General features: G+C 37.6%; 5 protein-coding genes across 9 annotated transcripts; 3 read left to right on the forward strand and 2 right to left on the reverse strand.

Annotated features, from left to right (window-relative positions):
• Positions 1-2,361: 2,361 nt before the first annotated feature.
• si:ch211-161h7.4 (proteoglycan 4) lies at positions 2,362-9,620 on the reverse strand. 2 transcript variants are annotated; one of them, XM_057322566.1, is made up of 18 exons: positions 9,324-9,620; positions 8,850-8,893; positions 8,703-8,773; positions 8,495-8,616; positions 8,346-8,406; positions 8,040-8,220; positions 7,864-7,944; positions 7,672-7,752; positions 7,318-7,476; positions 6,630-7,048; positions 5,873-6,241; positions 5,084-5,656; positions 4,336-4,942; positions 4,154-4,227; positions 3,825-3,986; positions 3,516-3,676; positions 3,141-3,231; positions 2,362-3,052 (listed from the first exon to the last, which is right to left on the reverse strand). In XM_057322566.1, the coding sequence occupies exons 1-18, from the start codon at positions 9,330-9,332 to the stop codon at positions 2,967-2,969; spliced, it is 3,351 nt and encodes a 1,116-aa protein (XP_057178549.1). In that variant the 5' UTR covers positions 9,333-9,620; the 3' UTR covers positions 2,362-2,966. The 2 variants fall into 2 exon arrangements, with proteins under 2 accessions (XP_057178549.1, XP_057178548.1); XM_057322565.1 differs by having other exon boundaries at positions 6,630-7,054.
• A 314-nt stretch (positions 9,621-9,934) lies between these two features.
• Positions 9,935-14,566, reverse strand: si:ch211-161h7.5 (uncharacterized). Of its 3 annotated transcripts, none has more exons than XM_057322225.1 (8): positions 14,467-14,566; positions 13,077-13,157; positions 12,861-12,969; positions 12,618-12,762; positions 12,382-12,495; positions 11,850-11,994; positions 11,603-11,751; positions 9,935-11,520 (listed from the first exon to the last, which is right to left on the reverse strand). In XM_057322225.1, exons 3-8 carry the CDS (start codon positions 12,958-12,960, stop codon positions 11,379-11,381), a joined length of 795 nt encoding a protein of 264 aa, XP_057178208.1. In that variant the 5' UTR covers positions 12,961-12,969; positions 13,077-13,157; positions 14,467-14,566; the 3' UTR covers positions 9,935-11,378. The 3 variants fall into 3 exon arrangements, with proteins under 3 accessions (XP_057178208.1, XP_057178209.1, XP_057178210.1); XM_057322226.1 differs by having other exon boundaries at positions 12,861-12,988; XM_057322227.1 differs by lacking the exon at positions 12,382-12,495.
• On the forward strand, positions 14,511-21,006 carry LOC130546790 (cystatin-B-like). Of its 2 annotated transcripts, none has more exons than XM_057322233.1 (3): positions 14,511-14,654; positions 20,224-20,325; positions 20,420-21,006. In XM_057322233.1, the coding sequence occupies exons 1-3, from the start codon at positions 14,589-14,591 to the stop codon at positions 20,576-20,578; spliced, it is 327 nt and encodes a 108-aa protein (XP_057178216.1). In that variant the 5' UTR covers positions 14,511-14,588; the 3' UTR covers positions 20,579-21,006. The 2 variants fall into 2 exon arrangements, with proteins under 2 accessions (XP_057178216.1, XP_057178215.1); XM_057322232.1 differs by lacking the exon at positions 14,511-14,654 and adding an exon at positions 20,040-20,154.
• LOC130546789 (cystatin-B-like) lies at positions 15,269-18,735 on the forward strand. The gene is made up of 3 exons (XM_057322231.1): positions 15,269-15,433; positions 17,918-18,019; positions 18,122-18,735. Exons 1-3 carry the CDS (start codon positions 15,362-15,364, stop codon positions 18,281-18,283), a joined length of 336 nt encoding a protein of 111 aa, XP_057178214.1. The 5' UTR covers positions 15,269-15,361; the 3' UTR covers positions 18,284-18,735.
• On the forward strand, positions 18,910-19,469 carry LOC130546791 (cystatin-B-like). Its single transcript, XM_057322234.1, has 3 exons — positions 18,910-19,048; positions 19,114-19,209; positions 19,329-19,469. Exons 1-3 carry the CDS (start codon positions 18,953-18,955, stop codon positions 19,467-19,469), a joined length of 333 nt encoding a protein of 110 aa, XP_057178217.1. The 5' UTR covers positions 18,910-18,952.
• Positions 21,007-21,035: the final 29 nt, after the last annotated feature.

The raw sequence follows: 21,035 nt of genomic DNA on the forward strand, positions 1-21,035 counted from the left end.
GCTACTGAAGGATCAACAGCTTTGAGGTTTTCTTTATGTTTTATCCACCCGTGCCAACTCACTTTTGATTTATCCTTAATTAAATTCACATCGCGTCTGTGGTGCAAAGACCGACTCGCGTTGCTAAATGCCAAAATGTTAGACCCCTTTATCAGTTTCCCTTTTTGGTCTCCATGATGACACATATTGGGCCTCATTCATGAAACACGAGCAGAACGATTTTTGTGTAAATCGTTCGTAAAGTCGTTTTGACGTAAATTTTCGGATTCATGAAAATGTTAACGTAGTTGGTACGAAAGAAATGTAGCCTACACCTGCTCCATAGCACGTGTAAACAGTGCGTAAAACCGCACGTAATGTTCTGTATTCTTTTAGACCAACTGATGACACTGCATTTTGATGCACTATGTATCATAATGATATCCCACGAGTTATTTTGCCCTCTCTTTTATAATGTTTTACTTTTTAACTTTGGGTAAAACGCAAAGCTCGTTACTGTCCTTCTTTACACAGCCGTCCAATCACAGCGGAGAAGAGGGGGGACACACACTAAATTGACCAACCATCACACAACAACGGAGAAGTTAATATTAATGGTACTGCATTTTCATATTAAGTAATATTCTTTAAAATAAGATACTAGTAGGCTAACTGTTGCGGATATTCTAAATCACACCAACCAAGCGCAGTGCCTTCAAAGCGTTCTCAGGCGCCACAAACTGGTCGTTTTCAGAAGAGCACGAGGTATTATTATTTTAGCTGGCTAAAAACCCTTTAGTGGACACAGTTTAATTGCTGACTTTATTGGTAAGCATATACCCTATTAGTATATTATGCAATATAATGTAGCCGAACCAGAGAATGAAGTCCAGAGGATAACAGGTGGTGTTGTAACGAATTTGGATTTCCCGCCATTTTATAGGGGATTGGCTAATCCTAACCCCTCCCCCACACCTAATCCTAACACCTAATGTTAGTGGGGGATGGGGAAGTCATAATTTGGCAGGGAGTTTTGCGTAGTTTTATTCATTATGGGGATTATGCTAATTTTGAATGAGCGTGCATGCGCGCCCTGTTTACGAGTGATTGGAATTCATTAACATACACATTTTATTATCAAATCTGACGTTTACGAAGTATTTGTGAATCTGGAGGAAAGTTTTCGGGAAGGTCTGTTTTACGCGCAAATTACTCAGAATTTACGAATGTTTCATGAATGAGACCCATTGTGTGCATATGCAGCAAGACGTTTCCAAATTAAAACAAATCCATGACACATGTTGGCATTATCTAGTCCAGTGGTTCTCAAACTGGGGGCCGTGGCCCCCTGGGAGACCCCAAGATGGATCCAGGGGGCCACAGATTTTGTGGCATTTTATGAAATATAGAAATTTATCATAGATTTTATGCAATCAAACATCAGAAAAATGACACCACCAACCAAAATAATTGAGGTTCCAGCATTGTATAACTGAATGTTTTTGGTTTAATTAAAATTCTAAGTTTAAGATTATACGTCTTTATATGGGGGGCCGCAAAGCGATGCACTTAACACAAAGGGGGCCTTACAACGAAAACGTTTGAGAACCACTGATCTAGTCAACATCAACTTACATCTATTAGGAAGGTATTCAGGAATTCTTTTAAACCGCTTGTACAAGTAATTTAAGAAGCACTTGGTTTGACATCTTTGGTTTCTAGGCAACATCAATCAGGCCAGTGATGAGTTTTCTCTAATCATCTGCCCATTTCTCTCACCCAGTTGTCCCAGAAAAATACAATGACTGAGTCCACAGGTGGGCTGCATGATAAAGAAATGAATTATGGTTCTTAGCTTTGGAGATGCCATAATATTGTGAACCTTTCCACATTTCTGCTGGCGAAGGACTCATACTTTGTTAAACTCTAAATTTGACATTATCTTAAATCCCTAAATGAAGATTTGTGATTCAGTTTGTAACAGGCATGTTTTGTGATAAATACACACTTTTTATTTTGTAAGTAATGGAAACGTGTAAATATTGTATGGCAATTTAAAGTACGTTGTGATGTATTATCTTTATAAACAGTCCTTATGTTATTATTATCACACTTCTGTAAAATATTCTTAGCAGTAGTATTCAAAGCATAATAAGTAGTATAACATAATCTATCTGGCTAAATGTGTTTCAAGTGCTAAGATTTGTTATGAAGATTTTTTAAAGGTTTTTGGTCTCATAATTTTCATTTTGTTTCCATTGCACATCTGAGGTTAAAAGCATGTTGTATAATTCAATGATAAAAGATGCCACTGGTCTGCACAAAAAAAGGTTTTGATAGTCACCAGAAAAAAACATGGTGTGCAGCAGCAGATATTGGTGTAGAAAATGTTTATTTTTTTCAGACAAATGAATTTAAGCTGCATGTGTTGAGCACCTATAAATGTACAGAAAAAAAACTAAAAAATTACAAATTCTAAATGTTTTGTAAACAGAGCTAGACTGAAGCAATGGCAAGCTGCAACATTCAGAGATTTTTTGGCAGGTCTATACATAAATACATTTGCAAGTTAACTGAAGAAGATTTTACTTCTACACGAACACATCCCTTAAAGTAAACGCCACAAATGCTCCATTTTGAGTTAAAAAAAATTGCCCACAATGTTGCGAATGCACTAGACCAATTCATTACATAGGATCTGCTGACCCCTACTGACAGCTGAATAACCTGTTCAAATTTCCTGCCACATTGGGAAGAAAAAAAAGACAGAATCACTAATGCTTTTTACACAACACATTCATGTTTCACAGTTGCCATTATCATTGGCAATTCTTTTCTTTCTATATACACAAAGAAATATCAAGCATTTACGAGCTTTGTCAGACAACAATTTGTAATTCTTTTGAAAGATATACATCAATAATTTTATTTAAAAATATACAGTTGAGAATTCCATGTTCCAAGTTTAATATTCCAAAGTCCATCACTCAGCACTGTGTGTGATCTGACTGTGTCCGGTGGTAAATCAGCACAGCAGGCTCTTGACAGAGGTTGTGGATGCTATATACTCGTCCTATAAGACAGAAAAAAAACAAAGAACAATTACATTGTCCAGAATTCATTTAATAGTTAAAAAATATATATCTCAGGTTTTCACTCACCAGAGGGTATCATAAACACTTCTCCTGAATTGTACACAGACTTTACATCATCGATTTCAACTCGCACACAACTTGAGATGATGCTGAAAACCTTAAAACACACATACACAAAGGAAAGTTAAACTCCATACTTAAACAGCGCATAGGACATTTTGCAGATTAAACTATCATTTGTCAGCAAAAAACAACTTATTTTTGATTTATGATATCTGGAATTGACCTTATGTGTTGGTATTTACAAAATCCAATACCAAAATTCATCAATTTTTAATAATTATGATACAAATGTCAATTTGGGATGATGAGAAAGACATTCACTGAGAAAGGGATAAAACAAGCAACATGTCGGTGTTAAAGAACATGCAATCTTCTTACAGAAACTGTTTCAAGGTCCATCTGTGGGGGTTTCTTCATGAATGACCCCAGCAGAATCTTTCCATGTGAGAAAGAGGTGCTCTGGAGGTCAACCACATGACCCATGGCTCGACCTCCGTAAGAGTGCCAGTGGAAGTCATCGGGACTAATAACACGGCCCTCTAGAAAAGAAAAAAGGTGCTGGATGTAAACGGAAAGGTTATATGATTGGAAAAGTAGGCAGGTTCAGCACTAAGTAGGGGTATTTCAAGAAATGATCGTGTCCAGTCATTATGATTTGGTGCATTATCAGTTATGTATGCGTGTTACCTTTAGAGGCCGGGGGCCACAGGTGAGAGAACCATGCCTTCAGGTTTTTCCAGTCTTCTTCTTCTAGGACAATGGTCAGCAGAGGAGGACCACAGAGATCACACTGCGACAACACCCGAGGGACATGTTGCACACGGGGAGTCAATCTGGTTGAAGGCAAATCTAAAATAATGGAAAGGACAATTGCATGATTTACCAAAAAGTGTATGCAGTGACTCTTTGAAACGCTTTTGTGTTTTCGATGACCCAACAGATCAACCGTCTGTTGCCACTGGTGGCTTAGAAATTGTAACATATATTAAACAAATATATTCTCAATACAGACTCACCAATATCATCATCTTCCTCATCATGATGCTGAAGCTCAATCATTGATGATGGCCCACTTCGGAAAGCAACATCACTAGAAAGAAACAAAAACAATGCCAACTATGATCATTTCAAATAGTACATGCCAGTACACTAGACATTGGCAAATGTAGTTTGCAGTGGTTTCTTAAAATGAGCTTACACATCAGATAAGGTGTTTGGTCCGCTGGACACTCTGACACTTGTTTGGGTTTTGTTCCCTGAGGGCTTCACAGCAACAAAGCGAGAAGCAACATGTCTGTTTCTTTGCATCTGATCATCACTGTGTGCCATATTCTCACTCGAGTGATCGGACTGATCCTCAAGAGAGTGAAGGATATTTCTGCGTCCCTGTTTTCTGCGCCTCTGTCCACTTTTCACCACGTTAACTTTGTCAGAGGCAAAAATGGCATTCATGGAAGCTAAAGACGTTTTGATTGACTTTGGTGTGCTGATTATGTTTCTTTGAACGTTCCTCGTGTGGTTCTTTGTTTTCAGTGACTTTGCTGGATTTGGCTCAATATGCAACGCAGCAGGAATATGGGTGTTCGTTGGTTCAGACTTTTGTGGAGCGGGACTGTGAGGTGATAAAGGCCCATCAGTTGGTTCTTGAGACTGTGCCACCTCCCACCAGTTGGAAGGGGCTCTTCTTTGTCTTTTCCATGGAACATCTGGGGAAGAACTCTCAGGTCTTCTCAGTGAAGATGAAGGACGTTTCTTTGCAGAGCCATTGTCGCGTGTGTACACGTTGTCGAACAACTGCTTCTCACCTGTTTAATTTACAGTAACAAAGGATAAGTATCATGGCTGCTGATCTCTTCCTTTTTAATTCATTTATTTAACTCTGTTAAAATCTTGATTGACACCACTATCAAGTATAAGAAAAAATAGGAGTTTGAGAATGGGTTAACCTGGTGTAGGGTTGTGTTGTCGATGAGCACAGAATACAGGACTAATGTCCTCAGCAGGGACCTCTGAAGTAGCTCCTACCTCCTCTTCAGACACACGAGTCGGTGACGACACTTGGGGTTGCGCAGCTGCTTTGATTTTTTTCCGACCACCTGATTTCTTTGCCGTTTTCTGCTCAGCTTTAGCATCATCACCTGCAGTTAACACCTTTTTAGCATTTTCCACCATATTAAATGTAGATGAAGATTTTCGCTTCTGACTTTTTTGGGCAGGCTTGGAAGACTGTGCTGAGTGTGCTTCTTCAGAAACCTCCACAGCTGCTTGCTTGCTTGGAGTTTTCTTGGTTTTTGGTCCCTGCGTTGTACCGCCTGTTTCCTCTGATTCCCACTGTGTGGCACTTGCATCTTGGCCAGAAAGCCACCACGATCCTGGAGGTTTCCTCGTCCTCTTGTTCATCATTGAACTGTCTGAAGCAACTGGTGGTGGATCTTTTGGAGTTGGTTCAATCTGTTTTGTCTTGTCTTTTTTTGGAACCTTCAAAGCTTCTTGCTTGTTTGAAGACTGCTTATTTACCACTGCATTGGAAGAATTAAACAGTAAAGAAAAAACATGTTTAACTACAACACTGTAGATGCTGAAACCGGCTTAAACTCCATGCAAATATAGTTTGAATTTTCTTTTAATTTCAAGTGGTGAAAGGTCAATTACCCCTAAAAATGGGTGCACAAGTAACGTTACCAATTTAAATAGTTTACAATATACTGCAATGAGCAAACAGTAGTGAAACTAACCTTGTTCCTCCTCTTGATAGGCAGGTGGAAGTTCAACACTGTCATCCTCCTCACAAACAGCATCTATCTGTTCCGGCTCTACTTGTCTTTTTGACATCCCCTTGTTTGTCTTAGAGACAGGTTCCCCTTTCCTACTGTTCTTTCTGTTTTTGTTTGTGGAGTGAGGACCTATTGTACTCTTTACTTTTTTGGATTCCTTCTTTGCTTTGGACCCTGGCCTCTCCTGTTGAGATCCAGACGGCTTTGATGATTTCTTTGTTATTCTCACCACAGGAGGAGCAAGGATATGAGGACTGTCTGTATCTTCTTCACCTCTGTCAGGAAGCTCATCAGGTGCATTGTCCTTTGAGCTTTGCTCTCCTGTAACCACTGCACAAAGGTATGAAAATCATATTTAAAAATAGGAACATGTAATTCCTACTTTCTATCATTTTCATTTAAAAAATGCATTGAGAATTATGAATAGGGCCAAACCTCTAAGAGCACAAATAAACCTGGGATGTAAAAAATAATCCAAACCAGATAATAAACTTACAAAGTTTTAGGATTTGACGGTTTTTAATCATTTCAATCATAAGAAACAATATGATGTAAAATGAATACAAATGCACTGATCATTTTATGTTTTTGGTACAAAATTTTGATTATGCTTATTTAACTTGTTCATTGCTTTACACATAAAATATATGGGTCCCCACCATATGATATACAATAAACAAACATTTTAAATCTAAGATTTAATCAAACTGTGATTTACCTGAAGAATCAACATCTTTGAGGCCCGGAACATTTTGAGAGGAGATCTGTTCACCAACCCCCTCATCTTGTACTTCAAGTACAGAATTTGTTCTTTTCTCTAAAACATCCACCACAGCATCTATGCCCTTCTTTTTTGAAGCTTTCCCACGGTTTCCTTTGGGTTGTTTCTTCCCAGACTCTGTTTGTGCTTTGCTTATTTTAGAGGTCATCCTCTGTTGATCATTCACATCTGCTTCAGTCTGTGAAAGTGGTTCTGCTGGAAGACTCTCTTTTGAGGTTTTTGCTGGGACAGTCTTTTTGTTTTTGCTGACATCTGTCTTCCGAGGGATGACAAACAGAATAGGAGCCTCATCGTCCAGAATCATGAAGTCCTCCTCTAAATCTACAAGCAGAGGAGCTGGAACTGTGGCTGGTTTCCTGGAACTCATGATTAAAGCATAAGTAAGTGAGAATAAGTCAAATGTCTCAACAAGCTTGAAAACAATAAAAAAATACCCAGTGGTTGTGTATAATATTTACATGCTAATTTGATTATACGCATGCTTAACTATACTGATGTCAATCTCAATTGGAAACATAAGTTACTCAAGCCATCTGTGTGTACAAATCACAAAAAGCATTGCAAATCAACCCCAACAAAATAACAGCCATGTAGTTTAACATCAGACGGTCATATTTAAACTCACCTTGAGGATTTAGGCATCAAGGCTTTTTTAAGCTTGTGCTGGAAAGAAGACCTTTTTCCAGTATCCTCCACCATCTGATCCATGCATTGCTCTGCTCCCTGAAGTTTCTGCTCATTTTTCTGAACCAAAGCATGAGACAGTCGACTTGGATCTTTATCCCTTAAAAAATAGGAGATAAAAGTACAATTTTGGTATTTAACCATGTATAAATTAGTATTCATCAGGTCACTGTGGTGCATAACAGGTGAGTAACTGGTCACAATGTAATGATAGTTTATTAATAAAACAATTACATTTATATTCTGTACTAACAGCACTGGAAAGTGAAACGCTGGAAAGACAATTGTTTCTTACATTGGTGAATCTTCCTTTATTTCCAGTGGTGTCGACTGGGTGGCTTGCACAGAAGTTGTGCTCGTTTTTGCAGTCTTCATGCTGACAGAGCAAAGATTAGATTATGTTTGTTATATTTTGAATTTAATTACGTATTTATAATAATTTATAGTCTCATCAACTGCTGCCTGTTGGTGTATCAAAATAACTGACCTTGATGAAGAACCAGCATTAGGTTTAGTGACTTTTCGGAATTCAAGCCTTTCTGGTGGTGATTCTAGGGACTCACTATAACTTCAGAGCAAAGAAAATATAAGTATAAGTATAAAACAAGTATGAGACAAATGACATCCACAAAAAAAACTCTCAGACTTTAGTACAATTCATACCTACGAATAGCCTGCTGAGTGCATGGAGGCTTGCCCGGGTCCCCTCCAATAGGCTCCTCATCTTCTCCAAAGAGCAAAGGGTCAGCCATTGGCCTGACTCCATCCACTGCTTCTTCCCCCTCTGTTGCCAAAGAAATAGGGCTGGACGTCTTTATGGGCACAATCTCTTTAAACGGACTTTCTTTGTAAGAAACAAAAATAAACACAGTTATTTAAAGTAACAATAAAAAGACAGTTATGAGTCTTCAGTTCACGGTCACTGACAATACAATTAAGAGAGATTCAATTAATAGTAGGATTTGTTACCTTTATCAATGATTTCATCATCGTGAATGCCATTAGCCTCAATTAAATTGTGCTTAGGTGCCTGCAAAACAAAGTCATGTAATTAACTATCCACATCACATCGTGGTGGTGACAACTGAATGATCTCTTATGATTCAAAACATGCATACCTGTTCAGATGGAGCCTTTATATCATAGGAATCACACGAGCCCCCACTTTTCTTCTGATCATTTACACCGCTGCTCTTGGGCAACGGAGAAAGCATAGGCAAACGCAGTTCAGAATCTGCATCTAAAAAAAACAAAGAATTTGTAATCACACAACTCAATAGCACATGCATTTCATTTGAATGTTGAAGCATGTAAGAATATATTTACCAATGTCATCAAATAAAGTGTCAATATCATGCAGGGTGAAGACTTCTTTGATCTGGATTTGAGAATTGCTTCTGAAAAGCAGCAGCAACATATTAAATGGATGTTAATGTGGACATTTAAATTATGTTAAAGTTGTTTTACACTTACTTGTCCTCTGCTTGGTGATAATGTAGTTTCTTTTTGGCCTTCCCCTAAAATAATTGATTTAATGGGTCAGTTTCTTAGAAACTCTATAGCAATGCATTTGTAAATATCTATTTAAACGAAATAACATAAAATGCCTAAAAACATCACATGTCTGCAAACATCAGAATGAGATTTTTTGACAGACAAAAATATGAGAGCAGAACTATATTTTTTACACCCAGCAATAAATTTCTTTTTTTAACACATTTAGTTTTGCTTTCACGTATACTCTCACTTGTTTGTGGCCATTTACAAAACGTAGTGAGCTCACTACCTAGACAGGTAACGTTATGTTATTTGAGCACTGACGTGCGCAAGCGCCTATGAGAATGCTGTAGTGTATAAACAGGCAGCTCACTGTTTTAAGACTGCGGCTGAAACAGTGGCTTTGAGTTGCTTTGTTCTTCACTTTTAATCTCATGTAACGTTACTGACCTGCGACATCGTTTTGATATCCACGCCCGGGTTACAGAGACTGTGTGTCCGCCACCGAAGATAACAATCCTGCAGACAACTCGACGTTACGTTTCAGTTTCAACATGCCGTGTTTGTTAGCAGACCGACAGTCGTCGAAGGCGTTTAATTTAAAGTGTCGCTTTTATCGTAAGCCTATAACAGTTATAAATGTTTCAGGTCAAAAGAAAATGCAAGTCTTAACATTAATATTTGAGAAAAACAATATCTCACACAGCCCCAGTCAGTGCATTTAGCCCACAACAACAACACAAAAACTCCCGCCCAATTTTGTTCCGCTGCAAGCGGAAGACGCGCGATGACCTGCTGCCATCTAGTGCCGTGGAGTGTAACTGCACTCTCACTGCTAAAGCTGTTTTTTATGCATTTGGCAGACGCTTTTATCCAAAGCGACTTACATTGCATTGCATTGTATTATACATTTGTTTCTGACCATTGCTAGTGCCATGCTCTAACCACTGAGCCACTGTTTTAAAATCTTCCTTACCTAAATCTGTCATGTGAATACGAATTTGATCTACTTTTCTGTACCACACAAACTTTTTGATGCTGATTACAACGTTAAGTCACTTTATGATTTTATTGCTTACAAAAGTAAAAAATTACACAACTATGTACTGATCAGGTCTTTAGTTTACATTGTTTTCAAATATGTTTTCAAGCTTTATATATACATACACAGGAAAAAATTAAGATACCATTACATATTTTCATTTAATCAGCATTTCTAGATGTATTGTATCCATTCCAGGGAAATGTCTGTTGAATTTCAACAAAATCAAACCTCAGGACTGTGAAATAAAGTCATCCAACAGCAATGTGAAAGACTGACAGCATGACAAGACACATGAAAATCACATTTATTTTTTTACTTTTCCTAAATACGCATACAACTATAGCTGTTGTATTGCTTAAGTGAAGTGAATATGAACTTGTTTTCTTTGCAGTATTTGAGGTCTGAAAAATACAGAGCATCTTTTCTGTTATTTTGACCTGTTTATCACAGCAAAATCGCGAGTGTTAAAAAGGTCAAATTAACACTCACAGTGTACTATAATCCATTCTATCGAAGTGTTGATTATATGAGCCACTGATTATATGATCCAGACACAGAAGCAGCTTCTTCCCCCAGGCAATCTCCCTCCTAAACAGATAACTGCTCCTTAAGAGCAATATTCCACTTCCACTACTCCTATAGTGTGCACTACTGTGCCTTATTATATCTACATCTTATGTATACATGTATATAACACTACCTCTACTTACTAAATTATCCATTTGCACAAGTGTACATACAATCTGTTAATATGTTTATTCTACTATATACTACCCTGTACAATGTCTCTTATATGTTATTATCCCCCATTTTCTGTAAAATAGTCTTTATTTTATATATGCACAATTTAGAATCTTTTAGACTGTAAATCGTATTATATTGTATTGTCATTGTGTTGAATGTCTGTACTAGAAGCTTCCAACACCAAAGAAAATTCCTTGTGTGTGCAAGCACACTTGGCAATAAAGCTCTTCTGATTCTGATTCTGATATATACACTGTGAGGGTTATTTTGACCTTTTTAACACTAGCGATTTTGCTGTTTTCATTTTCTGCAAATAAGTGCAACTAGTAACAACATTTTTATTTGAAATTTAGAAAAAAATAGTTTTGGCCTTCTAATTTTTTTCCACGGCTGTATAATCAATATACAGAATACATTAAAAAATATATTAAAATGATAAACAATATGTTATTACATAAACATTTAGTTTAACTAAAGATCTTCATTTGCTGTTTAGCAATTTCCATTGGTGACATGACCTCCTCTGCATTGATGCCTCTGTAGAGAGGGCGTTTAATGTGCCTCCATATTACCAACATCAGTCTAATCGCAAACAATGCACAAGCCAAACCCAGCAGGACAGCTGTGGAAAGCATCACAAAATACAATCTCTGTAAAAAAACTGGCACACATTCAGAAGCTCAAAGAAACCATTGATGTGCAACATTTCTTTCTTGCTATATGTAAATGCCATTGCGGCTTGGATTTGCAGCATTAAAGTTCTTTGTCATGTTTCCACTCAGGGCAACAATGACAACAGGGTAGACTGTCAGAATGTATCGCAAGTGCTTCTCAAACACAAAGTTCTCAACAATAAACCTGCAAAAAGATAATAATACGTTAGTTGTGGGTGTCTATCTACAATTTTACTTTTGCATATTGTCCAGTTCCAAAATCTGACCAGGCAATAACTTCACCCAGAAGTATTGAGAGAGATACTGTTGCTGCATCTGATTTACTCATTCCAGCATTATAGCTTAGCACAATAGTGAAGTTGAGCAGGGTGGCAATAGTTGTCCATGTTGCATATGTTGCAATGCCATTCTGAACCTGCAACATAAGGGCGAAGACATTTTAGATATACTACCTCCTAAGATTCTACCACATTTCAGATTTGATATGATAAATAAAAAGTAAAGGCATCTCACCAGTATTCGAATGCACCAAAGGTCTACTTTGTGATATTTGTTTAGCCAAGCTCCATACTCTTTCAGTCCATGACAGGAGAGGAATATCGTCAAGTAGTTTGTGAACGCGATTAAGGCCAGGAAAATCACTGCAGCAATCATCACCCTTTAAAGAAACACAACCAAAGTTTATTGTTCAAGAGGTCAATTGTAAGGAGAGACGAAAGAAAACTTTTTTTAAAAGTTAAAAAAATTAAAGGCATAATATTTGCAATACATTAAAGGCGGGGTGTTCGATTTCTCTTAGCCGTTGTTGATGTTCAAATCACCAAAACAAACACACCCCTACCCCCATCTTTCGCTTTCGTCAGCACTCGGCTCGGCAAATGTCCATCCTGTGCACTGTGCACCTTACTGCTGATTGGCTACAAGGTTGTTTTGGTACTCGGCCCGACTCAAGTTAATTTGGAAATCGGTTACCCCGCCTTTAAAATTAAGAAAAAACTTGAAGAAACAAGTATCTGTTTAATAAATAAAAACCACAGAGACATACTCTCTGTCCCACAGAAAGAGCCAGCTTATATTAATCAACATGTTCAATATCCAGATAATAAAGAATCCGTATGGCAAAACAGCAGGACTGCAGTACATTGGACCATCCACTGTTCTGTGTTAACAAAATATGTAAATGTTTAGTTTCATTGACTGAATTAAGGTTTTGTATTCAATTCAAGTTTATTTGTATAGCACTTTTCACAGTATTCTTGACTGACTGTGCTGAAAGAATACCTTCTGCAGGTAGTTGTGAGGATGTAAATAATCATGAGGGACAGCCAGGTGTAGATGACTCCCCAGATTGAGAAGGTCCACCCAGAGGGTGTAATTTCTGTATTGTAATCATTTGATATAGCACTTGTGGTGTTCTTAAAAGGACCTAATGAGAAAAAAAGACGTCACAAATCTTTTTAAACAAAAAAAAATTTCAGTAGTTTATTACGTCATTTTTTTCATGGAAACAATTATCTAACATACCACTTCCTGGTCCAGCAAGTGCGTTGAAAGCGACACATACAATGAATGCGACAGTCGAAACGACTATTAATGTCATTCGGGGAATGCTGTGATCTCCCATTGTGAACTTCTGAAATAAAGATAATGCTCTGCTGGCAATATGAATTTGGACTACGCACTAGAAAATACCTAAAGAATTAATTAAACAGGTAGTCAAAAATACAAGACCCTACTTACATTGTATGCAATCAGAGTCAGAAACCAAGTGTTGGAAAAATACTGAAGTAAATTCTCAAGAGCGTACTCGCCTTACTCTCCCTGAGGACAGAAGATGTCATGGCTCTGCTTCCTTAGTCATGTTTTTCTTGGTCCTGTAGCAGAGCCATGACAAAGTCTTTGGTTATGTGTGGAGAGAAACATATTATTGTCCATTTGACAGTAATATACGTTCTCTCCAGTGTCTTGTCATTGGCCCCATTCCTCTTGTTTCCTCGTTATCTTTCCCTAAGTGTTTGATTACCCACACCTGCCCCGTGTCGTTATCCCTCGTTTGTCTTCCCTTTAAATACCCTCTTGTTTCTTTGTCTTGTGCTCGTGGATTGTACTGTATTCTTATGTACCGTGTATTGTGTTCATGCCTGTCGTCTTGATTCCGTGCCTTGTCCAGTGTTCCTGTTTCCAGCCTTGTCCTTGTTCCGTGAGTCTTGTGGTCTACCCTGTTGTGTTTTTGATTTAAGACGTTTGGTCGTGTCATTTAGTTTAGTGTTCTTGTTTTCATTTTGCCCCCTCGTGGGAAGTCTTTTATTTCAAGTTTATTCCTTAGTTCTGTTTTCCCCCATTGTGGGTGTTTTTTGTTCTGTTTTGTTAAAATAAATATTTTCTGTTAACCCCTTCACTGCCTGCCTGCGCTTGGGTTCTTCCCCTTACCAATCGTGACAGAAGAACACAAATACTAAACGTGAGGGGCGGGCTTGGTTTTATAAGTGTCCAAGTTGTGTAACCTTTACATAATGTTTATGACTACACGTGCTACGTTTTATGTTCATATACAATGGCTGTCAAGGCTACCATTCATTGCATGAACTTGATGTTATACAAATCTTTACGCAACTATTTTACACTTCCATTTAAAACACTTAAATGAAAATAATGTACATATACACTTATAATGTAAATGTGAACATTTATAGCAATAGATTTTTGTATTATGTTTTAATTTTATTTATCTGTGCATCGTGTGTTTTCGTTGACCTTCTTCATGTTGCACTGTTGATAATGTGATTTGGCTTAACCATGTGTGTTATAACGTAGGCTATTTTATAAGATTGTAAAAGTGCATATGCGCGTCTTGAGTCACATTATCAGATTTTTTCGAATTTCATAAGCCTGACCGTATAAGTACAGTTGCTCTTGCATGCGAAATTTGCCAAGTATAGGCTATGATGAGGATGCTGCAGGCAGTTTTAACAAGCGAATATTCTAAACGATATTATATAATATATATACAGTATATATATAACGCAAAAAAGCATAATAAATTTTAATCACAGAAACTGGACAAAGAAATGCTTGAGCGACAACACTAAAACGTTAAAAAGCAAGCAATTGTTACTTTGCAAATGAGTACCCTTTTGTTCTGTCCCATACAAGTGGTCTCTCCCAGTATCTCGTCATAACAGGAACAAATTCCAGTGGAGTTTAAAGTGGAAAGAGTTTCCCAAGTAAAGCAGCTTTAATACAAGGTTGATAATGCGTCGTGGCGGAACTGGCGAGGAAAAAGATGCCGATGAAGAAGTGCAACAAATATGCGATGAGGTTAAAATTTCCATGTAAAGCAGTACTAAGCAATATCTATGTAAAGCAAGTTATTATTATTTACACTATGGTTTTTGTAATTATAAATTATGCTATTCAATTGAAGAGTTTGGTTCCAAAATGAGATAACTCCGTTTTAAAAAAAATTCAAAAATCATGTATTTTTATTGTGCATTCCAATTGATATCAATCAAACTGCAGTTGGTTTGTTTTGATTACAGCTTACTACCACAATAAAACACAATAAAAACATGATAACATAATAAAAAACATGATTTTTGGAAAATTATAAAAACTTATTTTCATCAGTAATCAAACTTGCGCATATAGGCCACGCCCACACCGGGAAATATGCAACGTGAGGATCAAACCATGTCGGGGGGGGGTGAAGACATATTGTTATATGAACATAGATAAATTACCCTAAGGAAAAAGCTATACTGTGAAATATGGTTAGATGTAAACATCATTTATATTTGACATAACCTAATCTATTTACTTTTCCCGACAGTTGTGAAGAAACTAACGTGCATTTTTATTGGTACGGAACTACATTCTTTGGTTTGTCTTATACAAATGGTCTCTCCCAAAGTCTCAATGGTCTCGTCATAAACAGGAAACAAACTTCACGGTCTAATTTTAGGTGTTTTGAGGCTTCCGAATACAAACTGTTTTAAAACATTTTTGTAGAACATTCTGCATTTGAAATGCCTTTACTTTGTGGAGGAACTACCGAAGCAAAAGATGCCAATGAAGAAGTGCAAAAAATTTGCGATCAGGTTGGTCATGTTAAAATAGTGGATACTTAAGGGGTGGTTTCCCAGACAGGGTTTAGCCTAGTCCCAGACTAACTTAAATGTTAGAGGTGTATTAACTTAATCAAAAACAACGTGCACTGACATATCTTAAATTATATTCTTGTGATTGTTTTGTCTCAAGATGAACACAGTAATGTTTTTTTGTAAAGAATGTTTTTGAAAAACAACGTAACTATCCTAATTTAAAGGTCCAGTGTGTAATTTTTTGGAGGATATATTGACATAAATGCAATATAATATACATAACTATGTCTTCATGGGTGTATAAACAGCTTACACAATGAAGCGTTATGTGTTTATTACCTTAGAATGAGCTATTTCTATCTACATAACATACACCGCGGGTCTCCTTACATATAATTCGCCATCTTCTGTCAGCCGTCGTAGTGTTTCGAACGGGAGTTAGAGGGGTTGGTTTAAACTAATCCCTGTCTGGGAAACTGCCCCTTAAACCGAGCAGACACTACGGGGCTGTGAGATTACTTGAATTGCTATGGCGCTTGCCGCTTAAGGCTAAAATACACTACAAGACTTTTGCTCATATTTTGCCCAGATTTTCAGTCTGGACTTATTGCAGAAAGTCTGTGCCAGTCTGCAGATTTGATCAGTTAGTGTGTTTCTATCTGAAACTTTCAAAAAGTCTGCAAGTGTATCATGTCTAGTTTTAAAAAAATCAGTTCAGATTTTAAAATTGTATTCCAGCCATTACACTACACAACACGGGATGCGTCCGAAAGCTCTAAAATGCTGCCTTCGGAGGCAGAATTTCAAGGTAGGAAGGCATCAAGGCATGTCCGAATCCAATGTTTGCCTTACTTCCTGTCTCCTGAGATACCTCCATCAGGTCGATTTTTGAAGGCAGCAGATGTATCCTTCGCTGCCTTCAATGTCCCACAGTTCTATGCGTGTGCTCACGCGTGGAATGTGATTGGTCGAGCAGGGTCGAGTTCAAAAAAATAAAATGGCAGCCAAGAAAGCGGCTAAAGCACAGTTTTTGTGTAAATAATGTTCTATTTTCTCTTTTTACAACTTTTGATTGCATTTCTAGCGAGAAATTAGTATTGTAGTTTTAAAATATTCAATTAGTTATCACAAAGGTGCCCTCTGTTTATATTTCAGAATTCTGGATTTTGCTGTCACGGACAGATTTGTAAAGTCTGCGACCAAATCGGTGCTTGTTTTGGTCGCCGAAGCTCATTAAGTATAAGCAGGTTAGCAACATGATCTGGACCTGTCTCGAGCTATCCCAGACGCTACGATATTTTCAAACCTGTTTGATATTATCGCCAAGTGATCTCGTTGTGTGTGACACTGTGGAACTAATCCAGCCAATCACAGCGCAGAAGGTTTGCGTCAAATTGTTGCGTGGAGGAATTAAAACCTGCTGGCATATATTCATTAACATTACAGTCAGAGCGTGTTAAGTGGCTAGTATAACAGACATAAAGCTATTTTAAAGGGGTCATATGGCGCGAATACGTGTTTTTCTGTGTCTTTGGTGTGTTATAAGTAGCCCATGCATCTATTAGACACGTAAAATTGCAAAAATTAAAGTGTCGGAACAAAATATGCATTCTATCTAAAAGCGAATGCTCACCCAGACCTGCCTGAAATGCCTCGTGTAACCACACCCCCACAAATCTACGTCAGTTCGTGGTATGATTAGACATAGACCACCTAAATCTATACGCATGTAAGGTGGGCGTACCTGTCAGTACAATTGCTTTGGAAACTCTTGTTCCAAATATGGTAAGAGGCGTTACATTTCTGTCACACGCTTGCAGTATTCGACCAATCACTACGCACTGGTTAACTGGCCAATCATAGAACACCTCGCTAATCTGTGCGTTTCAGAGAGGCGGGGCAAAGAGGAGACACAAACATGCACGGTATGTGGAAAATACAGTGTTTTTGAACCTTAAATTGTGTATACACTTTGCATTACATCTAAAACAAACGATAATATTCATTTTAGCCCTGTCATATCACCCCTTTAAACTATCCTATCTGTATAATGGAATATAGAAAACATTTTAAAAACACTTCAGTGTTTCACGCTCCATTCCAGTGGATGGCGTAAACGCCCTAACAACTCATTTGCCATCCACCATCAAACTAGAAGTGTCTAGATGTGGGAGGTGCTTTTGCTGTTGGTCCTTGACCAAAGTCTTGTTAGCGCATTTTGTCTGTGTTGTGTTGTGTTGTGTTGTGTTGTGTTGTGTTGTGTTGTGTTGTGTTGTGTTGTGTGCGTGCTGCTACAACAAGAAGATGAAGGGTGACAAGAAACCTTGTTGTGTAGTGGAAGCGCCATTGCAATTCAAGTAGTCTCACAGTCCCGTAGTGTCAGCTCGGTTTAAGGCATAGTCCTGGTTTAAGATAGTCTGTGTCTGTGTCTGTGTAATCGGTCCAGTGTGTCATAAACCAAATCTTGCTTTATTTCCCCAGATAAAGTCTCATGCCGAGAGTAAAGCTGGACGGAAGTGTGATGTTTTTATCGCCAAATCTTATAAAACACAACTTGTTGCGGGGACAAATTACTTCATCAAGGTAATTGTATTGTGTCTGTAAAATCAGGACTTTAATCACAAATTGCCACCTGAAAGCACTGTAGTCTGTTTTAAATACATTCTTTTCCTCTGCTTGTTTAAGGTGCATGTAGGTGGAGATGACTTTATTCATCTACGTGTTTATAAAACCCTGCCATGTTATGGAGAAACATTAACTCTACACGGCGTGCTGACACCCAAGGCGCATCATGATCCAATTGAATATTTCGAGCCAAATCTCGAGATAGTTCCCCAGTCACAATGAGTATTTCCCACAGGAACTCAACATGCATTACTCATGATGACACTGTGTGTATAACCATCATGTAACAACATCTACTACAAGTTTTTGTCAAAATGTCTAGTATGTGTTTCCTGATAACAATCCAAAGAGGACCCTCCCTATCCCATGCTGGAGTGAAACTAGAGCTACAATAAACTGGTTGTGAAAAGAACTTTCTCTAAATATTAGCTGTATTGTTTACATAGCTTTTAAATTCATTTTCCCATAATACAAATCTTGTCATTAATCTCAGATGTCTAAGCTTTTCCCATTTCTTGAGTTAACGCATTACCAGTTAAATCTGCAATTTACTTTTAAGGGTGTGGGGATTTGCCACCTAAAAAAACCTTTTTCCGAGCATTGAGGTATGAGGGTAACATGTGAAGCTCAAACCATTTTAAGTGTAGAGACTTTTAAAAAATAAACACAGACAAATTACAGTAAAATTCTGAATTTTCTCTGCAAAATGTGGGGTGTGGTAAATATTTATTATGAGAAAAGGCTGCAGGAACTAAAGTGCATTACTGTATAGTCAAAAGCCTCTTTGGTCTGACTGTGGCCGTCTGTCCCATACCAGTGTCCCGTCATAAGCAGGAAAAACTTCCAGCCGAGTTTAGAGTTGAAACAGATTTACGAAAAAATACTAAATGTATGGATCCTTCAGTGTTAAATATACGTCTTGGCGGAACTGGCGAGGAGAAAATTGCCGATGAAGAAGTGCAAAAAATATGCGATGAAGTTGGCAACGTTTAGATATAGCGGATACTTCGTGAAACGGTGTCATAACCTACTTTTCCTTTCCCCAAATAAAGCCCCATGTGGAAGATAAAGCCGGGCGCACGTTTGACGTTTTCATTGCTAAATCGTACAGATCACAAAGTGTTGCGGGAAGAAATTACTTCATCAAGGTAATTTACTGTAGGCCTATAACATAGGCTACTTGTGTATCAAGATTCGAATCACTGATTAGAAAGCTCTAATAACTGCTGCCTGTTTTAAATACATTGTTACATTTTCCTGTTTTAAGGTGCATGTAGGTGGAGATGACTTTATTCATCTACGTGTTTATAAAACCCTGCCCTGTTATGGAGAAACATTAACTCTAGACGGCCTGCTGACATCCAAGGCGCATCATGATGCAATTGAATATTTCGGCCCAAGTCTATAGACACCCAGTCATATTGAATAGCAGTATGTGCTTCCTGGGAATCGAACCCATGACCTTTGCACTGCACTGCCATCACAATGATCTGTCAATAAATCACAGGAGTAGAAAACAAAAATAATAAACATTGTATTGTTTTACAAAGCAACTAGTGACAAATTGGTTTTGTCTGTTCTGTACATTTGTTTTTGCTTATTTGTTTTTCAGTGAAAAAAGCCCAAATCACTAAAATCAGCATTTACAAAAATGTTATACAAAAAAGTTGGTTCAATTCCTATTAAATAATATTATTTATGCATTAATCATTTCCATTAGTAAAAACAACCATTTCAAAGGGTTGTGTAGTGAGATTAAAAAATGAACATAAATAAAAATCACCATAAAGTAATTTCTATGTTCTCTACAAAATAAGGGGTGTCTTCAGTATTAATCATGTATAGAGAGATATTAGCTGTACATATAGCTATAAAGAAATAAACGTGTATTTGATGCAGTAAAACCCTTTTGTTCTGTCCCATACAAGTGGTCTCTCCCAGTATCTCGTCATAACAGGAACAAATTCCAGTGGAGTTTAAAGTGGAAAGAGTTTCCCAAGTAAAGCAGCTTTAATACAAGGTTGATAATGCGTCGTGGCGGTACTGGCGAGGAAAAAGATGCCGATGAAGAAGTGCAACAAATATGCGATGAGGTTGGTCATTTTTAGATGAAAAACAGTGAAAGGGTGTGTCATACACTAACGCTGCCTTTATTATCCCAGATCAAGTCTCACGCTGAGGAGAAAGCTGGGCGGACGTTTGACGTTTTCATTGCCAAATCTTATAAAACACAGGTTGTTGCGGGGAGAAATTACTTCATCAAGGTAATTAACTGTATTGCAGTATTGAACACATACATACTGTGTTGAAACCCAAACTGTAATCTGTTTCAATTACATCGTTTTTTTCCGGTTTAAGGTGCATGTAGGTGGAGATGACTTCATACATCTACGTGTTTATAAAACCCTGCCTTGTTATGGAGGAACATTAAATCTACATGGAATGCTGACATCCAAGGCGCATCATGATACTATCGAATATTTCGAGTCAAATCTTGAGATAGCTTCCCAGTCATAATGAGTATTTTCCACGGGGACGCAACACTGTCATGCTTATGACACAGAGTGGAACCTTAGTAAGAGCTAGCGACGATTTTTGTTTATTTTTCAAAATTTCTAGTCTCCCGTTTCCATCCGAGGAGGAGACATTTGTAAGTGTTTTTATGATATGATGGGCTTAAGAATAAAACACGTGTTTAAAATTGAGGTTACAAGCATACAACTACCTGCAATGAAACTGGTTGTGAAAAAAGAATTTGCATTTTACATTAAAATCTTACTTAAGTTGAATTTCCCAAGAAAACAAAATTAACGTTTGGTCTGTCTATCACAATTTCTCTGTGTGCTTTGTAAATAGAGATACTGATGTAGCTGAAAAGTTGGTTTGCCCTATTTTCTGGTTTTCATTTTAACATATACAGCATTGCATAAAATTAATATATTCAAGCTGTCAATGTCCAGTATTTTCTTTGTAG

Source organism: Triplophysa rosa, linkage group LG23 (assembly GCF_024868665.1).
Source record: "Triplophysa rosa linkage group LG23, Trosa_1v2, whole genome shotgun sequence".
NCBI lineage: Eukaryota > Metazoa > Chordata > Actinopteri > Cypriniformes > Nemacheilidae > Triplophysa > Triplophysa rosa.

Bases quoted from the DNA above. Each gene is read 5' to 3' on its own strand.
- LOC130546790 (XM_057322233.1), top strand. From the start codon at position 14,589: ATGCGTCGTGGCGGAACTGGCGAGGAAAAAGATGCCGATGAAGAAGTG. The intron at 14,655-20,223 runs GTTAAAATTTCC...TTATTATCCCAG, and splicing joins TGCAACAAATATGCGATGAG to ATCAAGTCTCACGCTGAGGA. The intron at 20,326-20,419 runs GTAATTAACTGT...TTCCGGTTTAAG, and splicing joins GGAGAAATTACTTCATCAAG to GTGCATGTAGGTGGAGATGA.
- LOC130546791 (XM_057322234.1), top strand. From the start codon at position 18,953: ATGGATCCTTCAGTGTTAAATATACGTCTTGGCGGAACTGGCGAGGAG. The intron at 19,049-19,113 runs GTTTAGATATAG...CCCCAAATAAAG, and splicing joins TATGCGATGAAGTTGGCAAC to CCCCATGTGGAAGATAAAGC. The intron at 19,210-19,328 runs GTAATTTACTGT...TCCTGTTTTAAG, and splicing joins GAAGAAATTACTTCATCAAG to GTGCATGTAGGTGGAGATGA.
- LOC130546789 (XM_057322231.1), top strand. From the start codon at position 15,362: ATGCCTTTACTTTGTGGAGGAACTACCGAAGCAAAAGATGCCAATGAA. The intron at 15,434-17,917 runs GTTGGTCATGTT...TTATTTCCCCAG, and splicing joins TGCAAAAAATTTGCGATCAG to ATAAAGTCTCATGCCGAGAG. The intron at 18,020-18,121 runs GTAATTGTATTG...TGCTTGTTTAAG, and splicing joins GGACAAATTACTTCATCAAG to GTGCATGTAGGTGGAGATGA.
- si:ch211-161h7.4 (XM_057322565.1), bottom strand. The intron at 8,221-8,345 runs GTAACAAATCCT...TTTCTTACAAAG, and splicing joins TGATGAAATCATTGATAAAG to AAAGTCCGTTTAAAGAGATT. The intron at 7,477-7,671 runs GTAAGAAACAAT...CTATTTTTTAAG, and splicing joins ATAAAGGAAGATTCACCAAT to GGATAAAGATCCAAGTCGAC.
- si:ch211-161h7.5 (XM_057322225.1), bottom strand. From the start codon at position 12,960: ATGGGAGATCACAGCATTCCCCGAATGACATTAATAGTCGTTTCGACT. The intron at 11,995-12,381 runs GTATGTCTCTGT...GTTTCTTTAAAG, and splicing joins CTCTTTCTGTGGGACAGAGA to GGTGATGATTGCTGCAGTGA. The intron at 11,752-11,849 runs GTGAGATGCCTT...CTTATGTTGCAG, and splicing joins TTTGGTGCATTCGAATACTG to GTTCAGAATGGCATTGCAAC.